At 40.9% G+C, this 8,775-nt stretch overlaps 1 protein-coding gene across 1 annotated transcript; it reads right to left on the bottom strand.

The window, feature by feature from the left end:
- Positions 1 to 181: 181 nt before the first annotated feature.
- On the bottom strand, positions 182 to 6,019 carry LOC137258461 (nucleolar protein dao-5-like). The gene is made up of 2 exons (XM_067796147.1): positions 5,512 to 6,019; positions 182 to 1,782 (listed from the first exon to the last, which is right to left on the bottom strand). The coding sequence occupies exons 1-2, from the start codon at positions 5,579 to 5,581 to the stop codon at positions 437 to 439; spliced, it is 1,416 nt and encodes a 471-aa protein (XP_067652248.1). The 5' UTR covers positions 5,582 to 6,019; the 3' UTR covers positions 182 to 436.
- Positions 6,020 to 8,775: the final 2,756 nt, after the last annotated feature.

The raw sequence follows: 8,775 nt of genomic DNA on the forward strand, positions 1-8,775 counted from the left end.
GATTCTGACATCATCACGGACCTTTAGTGGTTCATTCACATTTATTCCACGGGTTTCTCTGTCCAAATGAATATGTTTTCCCGCATTATCAAGTATTATGGTATTGTTTTATGTGAATATTATAACTATTACCCACACCTCGGTTCTTTACAAGCATTTTCTTCATGTGGATGTTTGTTTGTTTCATACCCACATCATCCATTTGCATCTTTAACATAGCGAAACCTCGAAAATACAGACGAAACCACTCAAAATGAGTTCCGGACGAACAATAGGTACAAAGTGATCTGAAGATGTTCCTGATACTACTCGGATACATACATTGTGCGTATTTCAAAATGTTTCTGCAAAAATGTTTTCGAAAGTATGGATTCGCATGGAACAGTCAATAATGGCGTACAAATATCATCTATTTTCAAAATTTCGGAAACCAGGTTTATTTTTTACCTGTGCCATTACCGCTTTTTGGTTTAGTCAAACTTTTATTTTGCTCGGACTGAAGAAATTCATAATCTCCACTAGATGATGATTGTGCATCTTTTTGATATGATTTCGTATCTGCTGTTGCTTTTGCGTCTGTCGAGACAGGGATCATCAGATCATCAGAATCACCGCGAAAATGAACGAATTTTTTATGCAAGTCCTCATCGACACTGACAGCTACAGACGCTGTTGTCCTCGTGGAGGCTGCAACCTCGACCCAGTCACCGTCGCTGGTGGAGGCTGCAGTTTTGCGTTTGTTTGCAGGCCCTGGGGCCGATTTTACAGGGGAAGAAGTCTTGGATGTTGCTGGTGATCCTTTAGATGGCGGTTTTGGTGCTGGTTTGTTTGTGGTCTTCTGGTTATTTGCTGGTTTAACAGCTACGATCTTATTACCAGCTGGTCTAGAAGTCGGCGCTGTTTTGGGTCTGGAGGAACCAGAAGGTTTGGACCCACTAGACAATTTCGTTGGACTCGTACTGGAAGAGCGGGGGAGGTCCTTCTTCCAAACATCCTTTGAAGATGAGGACTTGCCAGACGCAGCTATCAATGGGCTGTTCTTCACAGTGTTTTTCACAGGACTTGATCTCCCGGTATTGGCCCCGGACGTTTTGTCATTTGTTGGTGTAGTTCTTCCTCCTGATTCAGGTCTTTTTACAACCGCTGGGTGTCCTTTCACAGAAGAATCCTTAGACTGTGGAAACTTTCCAGAAACGTCTTTGACAGGAGTTGTCCTGCCAGATTCGGGATTAGCTTTTGCTGCAATGGGAGTGGTTCTTCCAGATTCTTTGGTCGATTGTGAACTAATATGACTTTCCGGCTCAGTGATAGCTATGACAGGTACGTTGATCCCTCCATCAGTCTGTTGTCCAATTTCATCTTCAAACGTCACGTGTGCTAATGACTTCTTAACAGTCCCATTAACTGTGAGCTTATCTTTAGCATTAGCTTCCTCAACGTTTATAACGTTGTCCACTTGTCTTTGGGACCCTCTTCTTTTTGCGTTGGCCGACCACAACTTTAGGAACTTGGTTGTGTTCTTTCTCTGCTCTTTCAGGGTCATTGGTTTCTTTTTCTTCTTTTTTTTAGATTTGGGTTTCTTGAAGTGACTCAGTGCTATCCTGGCCTTGATTAGTTTCCGTGTGTGCTCGCTGATATCACTGGCGTCGTCGTTGATGGTAGCTCGGTCGTAGCAGTAATCCACGAGCTTGGCCACAACATACGCGATCAAACCTACTCCGACCAGCACGGCAGCTGATACAAAAGCTTTACTGATGTCGTCCATTGCGACACTGGAACCATCTGCAATAAACACACATGATGACATTAGTACACGATGACACTAGGACAAGAAGTCAGAATGTGAGTGAGTATAATTTTACGACGCTTCTATCAACATTCCATCAATTCTCGTAGACGGATACCAGAAAAGAGTATGTACGGTTGTACGCCGCTTGTTGCAATATTCCAGTAACATCATGGCTGGGGAGACCTTAAATCTGCTTCACAGCATTGATGAAAGGAATCGAAAACACGACGTCAGTGTGACCGGTGTAAACACTGAACTACAACATCGTCCTTGATACCATGCAGCCAAGCGGAAAGTCCCGGGCCTTCAACATGACCAGCTAACATTGTAAATACCAGGATACAACAGCGCCAAAAGCAACTGACTAAATGTTTCATTTAGTGTAGTTTTCTTTTATTACAGCTATATGTGGAGGCGGTATATAGCTAATCGAGTCTGAAACGGACAGAACATGCAGAAATCCTTAGGGGAATATACTATCAGGTGAAATGGGTATCTTCCCAAATGTCAGACTGTCAGACGGGTAATTATCTGATTAGTCATGGTGGGTTAGTCAAGCATTAGTTACCTGTTTACCTTTCAGTAAAATGGAACAGACCACAACAATAAAAACTAAGTAAGTCCCAGGAAAGTTTTAATAACCTTTGCTCTATTATTATTTACATATCAAATTATCAAATGTAAAATACGGTGATTTGATGTGAAATGTGTTTCGAAGTAATAGTGATAGTTTCATAATCTAAAAAAGAATGTTAGGGTGTATTTGAGATGTGTGAAAAATATGACATATCGTCGATCTGTTCTGATCCGCCATTGATGCTTGTGATGTTTGAGGGTTATAGTTCCATAACTTATTTCTTTCTTGTTGATGTTATTATTTGACAAAACTGGAAAGGTGTTTTAGAGCACTGTGTGACAGTTTTACACTTTATTTTTGAGGGCAGTGTGACAGTGTCAGGTAACATTTTGTTAATGTCCATTCCATTTCCCATATGCAATAGGATATCTGAATTAATTATTAATGTAAACAAAAATGTCTCAAAGTAGATTTTTTAAAAAAGGATAGATGACGTTAACACATGCGTTCTCGCGATACTTTAGCATTCGTTAACATGTTTTGGGAGGGAAGGCCGCGGTGTATCATTTATTCTTTCATTCATTCACAGATAATTCTAGCTCTTAATTTTTACTATAATCCATTCATTCATTGTAAAATTCCTACTAATACAATAAAATGGCTGAAGTTCTGTTAAGAACATCTGAAGTTGCACTGGGAACGTGCCAAGTGACCGTGTGCGTTGGAGCATGACGAGGCACACGTTAATAAGTACAAATGGTAAAAAAAGCAAGCGAGTGATTTATCCCTGCTAAAAGCGTCGTAAAACTAAACTCACTCACTTTTCAGACAGACAGTAGTCTATTAAAGTCTCTGAACAGACAGGAAAACAGCAAAAGTATATGGGTAGGTACATAAAAAACTCCTACGCAACCATTCATTTCATCAGGTAATATTGTGATATTCATCGTTGCATATGCACCCAAACCCTGGCAACATAATCATCGCCCGCGGGCGACTTGTATAATCTCCTTATGATTTGATTAAGTCACGATGCTAAATACTGTGTTCATTAGGTTTGATTGTTTACGTAAACCCAAAGATTAGCTCCTGACTCTACCCGAAGCCGCAAATCGGTGGCAGGCGTATCCATTTCGTTACGCCACAGTCCAGTGACTGTCAATATTCTAACAGGATTATGTAGTCAGTCTCGCTGACTTGGTCGGCACGTCATCGAATACCACTTTTGTAGTTACATTTGCATGACGCCAATCTCTGGACGTTTTGTTGTGGTTCAGACCAAAAAAGTTTTAACTGTTACTTTAAACAAAACGAACTTCACTGTTCAGAAAATTCAAGAGCCTTGTACGTCTGCCATAAAATGCGACTATCCTTATCGTAAGAGGCGACTTGTGGGATCGGGTGATCGCTGACGTGGTTGGCACATGTCACTGGTAATTGCGCAGATCGATGCTCTTGTTGTTGACCACTGGGTTGTCTGGTCCAGACTTGATTATTTACAGACCGCCGCCATATAGCTGGAATATTGCTGGGTGTGGCTTAAAACTACACTCACTCACTCAGAAAATGCAAAGCTATATCTGTATATAGAGATATGAAATATATTCACCAACACTGCGCCGTAATTAATGATAGCCTGGAGTTAATAGTGACTGCGTTTTGTTTCACGCAGCACTCAGCAGTACTTCTGTGGTCTGCAAATAACTGACTCTGTACTAAAACAATCCTGTGTTCAACAGCATGAGCATCTACCAGTGCAATTGGGCCTAGACTTAAGAAACAACGCCTCACTGGGCACAGCAGACGAACAAAAACAAGTAAACAAATACCATTTTCATTTAAAACGTTACAGTTCAGACTCGAGGAAGAGGAGGACGAGGGGAGTGGAGTTATTTTATCTCATTAAGCAATGAGAATCGATTTACATCTAAATATTTCATCACCTTTACTCTGTGAGAAAAATGATAAGTCAATAAGGTTTAAATAAACAAATAGCGAGTATTGATGTCAGATCAGCAACAGTATAGATATTGACCAATACGCGTCCAGACACGCGAGAGAGACCTTCATTAAAGCAATTATAACGTTACGCCTTGCCTGTTATGTTAAGCTGCGTTGATTCTTAACTTTTCATTTTCTTTTTGTTTTCTTCAAAAGTCACACTCACAATGCCATAGCTGTATATAACGATGGTCTGTAAATAATCAAGTCGGGCCAAACAATCCATGATTGACGTAATCAGCCAATCTCCAAAAATGACTTATGATGACATGTGTCAATCATGTCAGCGAACGACAGTCCAATCCTGTTAGCTGCCTGCTAGACAAACATAGGCCTGTTATAATGTTGGTACCTCAGCCTTTATTATGAGCGTTGAATGAAAAGTGTGTGTGCGTTTACTTTTACTCCTCGCTCAACAATATTCATGCCACATCACCGCATGGGACACCAAAAATGGGCTTCACATGTTGTCCCCATATGGAGAATCGAACCACTAGTCTACGCCACGACCCTGAATGTGGACTGGATGGCAACAGTATGAGTGGGACGTGATGGTAGCAAGTGTTTAAAACGTTCTTTCGTCATGCCAGTGACTTAGCTTTGTCTCTCCTCATGAGTTCAGTGTGTGAAACCCACTTCTGGCATCCCCTGCTGTGACACTGCGTGACACCACTAAAAGCGGCGTAAAACTGTTCTCTATATCTAAAACATGAGGCTTGTTTAATTAAATTTCACTGCGCAATGAAGATGATCTCTGCCATAGCCATCAAACACATTTCAACGGCCTTGTTTCTGTTATTTATAGGTCTGGTTAAACAAACATCAAACCATAAACAAGTATATCTGTGACAAAATTTTGTTGAATTACATCTTAATATAAAATAAATCAACATCTTGATTTTTGTATCAAGCATTCGTAGTAACATGGTAACATTTATATCAAATTGGATTTGATGAAAAATAACACGGTCTCTTAAACAGTACATACTTTGTGTCCGAAACACAGTTATGATATCCGCATCAAATGCATTGAATAATCTGTTCTTGTGTGACTTATTTGACCTGGCAGTTATGGTGTACAGTCTGAGAAAGGTATTGTAAAGAGTGTGTGGAATGGATTACTTCAAAATTGTCTTGTACTTACCCTGCGCCCTCACGCTGACAACTAATATTGTTGTTAGTATCCACGGACAGACACGGTCGTTCAGGTTCATGACGATATGATCGGGGGTCAGTTGGGTGTTATTGGTCTTATGTTATTCACAAACATATCCAACCGATTGCTTTTTCATAAATCATGGTCTGTTTGAACCACAAACATCATCAACGAAACATGACTAAAACTCTGTCCGCATCAAGTCATTTGTGAAATGTACTGTTACGTAACTGGACACACTCAGCGGCTTGTTAACCGTCCGCCATTACAATGTTGAAGTTACCGACGTATGCCAATCACAAGTTGAAATACCTCTCACATGGTTCACCGACTCAATCCACTTGTGACTTTCACATATAAATATCCTTTGGAGCCCCTATGACAACAGATAAATAGAAATTCGTCACTTGCCAAACTTCTCAGTCACTGCCTAGTTTTTGAAATATACAATTGTATCTCTCCAACGCTGGGTGTTCAATACCCACACAAGCCTTCTGCAGATCAGCCGTTCCGCTCGGCCGAGCGGCTTTGTGAAGTTCGGAATATAATACAGCCACTGTAATGCCATAGAATGTGTATATGAAAGGCACCAGACCTTGTGACAAGCTCTTTAGTACCCCAGCCGGTGGGGATATGTATGTACGATACATACATCATTGTTCATGTCAACAAACCATGGTAAAAAAACAGAATTACCGCTGGACACATGGTCGGGCGGTCCAGTCATTAACCAGAAATGGCTTCACGTTTTGTAGCCACACCGGAGGGGCAGTCTGAGCGTACCCATATGAATATGTTTCAGTACTGTTAGACCTTTGAAAGCACCGAAGTAGGGGTCATGGGAAAGATTTTACCCGCCCTGTCATGGTTGTGAAGAGGTATTTAACACGTCGATTCTCTGATCCAACAGCGAATCCTAAAATGATAATATTATATATACTGTAGTACCGTTGTGAAGTGGACAAGATTTCCAGTCCACAAAATGTGAAACCTGTCAATGTAATAATCCTTGATGTTTAGAAAGTAGTTATGAGTTATAAACTCATAATTAAAATTATAGTATCTCTCATTTAAATGGTGACAACTATATCAGCCATGTTTTGGTCTCAAGCAGCGTGCGCGCGGGTGTGTGTTACTCTCTCAGAAGGCTTAATGAAACACGTGTGGAATTCGCCGGTGGCTATTCCAGCATCGCTTACGTAACTACCTAGTACACCGTAATATCGTACTAAATAACAACACGACTGTTTTAGCCTGCAAACTTGAGGGCCACATAAACTACCTACGTAACTACCTAGTACATCGTAATATCGTACTAAATAACAACACGACTGTTTTAGCCTGCAAACTTGAGGGCCACATAAAAGTCACAACCTACGCAGAAGCGTATAGATCACACCCTAACAAAAAACGCTTAGGACACATCTTACCTAGGAACCAGAGAGTGTGGTCTGTAAGTCCCTTTATAGAGTGTGATCTATGCATTTCTTGGTAGGGTGTAATCTAACCGGATGTGATCAAGAAACACAACACTGGTCGCCTCCTACCAGGAAAAGTAGGGGGCATTGCGAAGCCACGCATGATTCGCCTACCAATTAGAAATGTGTTTGGTCACACATTAGCTAGGACCAATGGTCATAGGTGCTCGAGGAACACTTGATTCGCAGCCTACAAAACATATATGGGTCACACCTTGCAATGAAACAATGGGTTACTCGGAATCGAGAAGCTTATGGGCCATAACCTGTCCTGGAATATTGTGTGACAACCTGTTTAGAAATAATGGGTTACAACCTCGTTAGAAACGGGGGCACAACATAACTGGAATGTCTTAATTACAATCACCTTATATCGCCACACCTGTACCATGAGACCCACGAAATACTGGGTTACACACTATCGAGTAGCCTGCGGGTCATAAGTCAGGAAATACTGGGTTACAGTCTAGTTTGAGCCTAAACGGAAGGGTTTAATAACAGGTACCTTGTATCCACATTTGTACAGTGAGACCCATGAAATAGTGGATTACACACTATCGAGTAGCCTGGGGGTCATAAGTCTTCTTAGTATCGTGGGTAACGACAGGCCAGGAAATACTGGGTTACAGTCTAGTTTGACCCTGGGCCACAAGGGTTTAATAACAGGTACCTTGTATCCACATTTGTACAGTGAGACCCATGAAATAGTGGGTTACACACGACCGAGAAGCGCATGTGTCTCATACTTTACCCTAGGATTTTGGGTCACACCCTGCTAAGAATTATTGGGTTAGAGCGAGAACAAGAACTTAGAAAGGGATTCGGGATGGAGGATTCGAATCCCAAATCTGTTTTTTTTTTGTTCACATTCGAGATTCGAATCCCCACTCTGTATATTTGTTCATATTCGGGATTCAAATGCCGTAAGCCGAATGTTAAGAAGACTCAGATTTGAGTTTCAAATATGAAAAACTTTAGTTTGGTTGTTTATGTTTTTAAGTTGTCCAGGTAAACAGAGAGCACCTTATACCCCACCTTAAAAGTGGGGTGAATAATGTACATTGACATTGTTCGTCAGAATCCCGAATCTGAAAAAGTATTCAGATTCGGGATTCAAATATCGAAACCCGAATGTTAAGAAAAATGAAGTTTGGGGTTCACATATGGGAAACTGTACTTTATGTTTCAAGTTGCCCTGGTACACAAGGATCACCTACAACATTAGATGGGGGTGAAATAACATATACTGACAATGTTCCTCCGAATTGTGAATCTGAAAAAAAATCAATATTCGGGATTGGAATCCCGAATCTGAAAATAATATTCAGATTCGAGATTCGAATCCTCAGTCTGTTTCTGGCTTCATGTTGCTGGTTAGACCAGGATCGCCTGTTGTGCCAGCTTCACACCTATAGCGATCCCTCATCCATACAATGAAGCGCGATATATCCGTGAAACTCACTAACCTTCTCTAGTATATCGCTGAACATTATTTATTTACATCTGTATGGCTAATGAGGTTTTCCTTATCGTTTATCAATACACATAGCCGAATGTTAATGAATTAATATTGCACTACATATGTGAATGGTGCAATTCTGTATTGAATATTCCCATACACCGCGTGTGTTAGAGGCGGCTCCAATTATCTATTCAAGACAGCTGGCTACAGAACACAGCATCAGTTGATGAAGTAAAACCCACATCATGGATTCTAGTTCTTGCTTTTGGATGTCTAACGTAATCGTTTCGCTCTCGGCAATCGATCATCGAT

This window comes from Haliotis asinina, chromosome 12, assembly GCF_037392515.1.
Source record: "Haliotis asinina isolate JCU_RB_2024 chromosome 12, JCU_Hal_asi_v2, whole genome shotgun sequence".
NCBI classification, from domain to species: Eukaryota; Metazoa; Mollusca; class Gastropoda; order Lepetellida; family Haliotidae; genus Haliotis; species Haliotis asinina.

Coding starts and splice junctions, on each gene's coding strand:
- LOC137258461 (XM_067796147.1), bottom strand. CDS start 5,581: ATGAACCTGAACGACCGTGTCTGTCCGTGGATACTAACAACAATATTA. Junction 1,783..5,511: donor TGTCAGCGTGAGGGCGCAGG/GTAAGTACAAGA, acceptor TGTTTATTGCAG/ATGGTTCCAGTGTCGCAATG.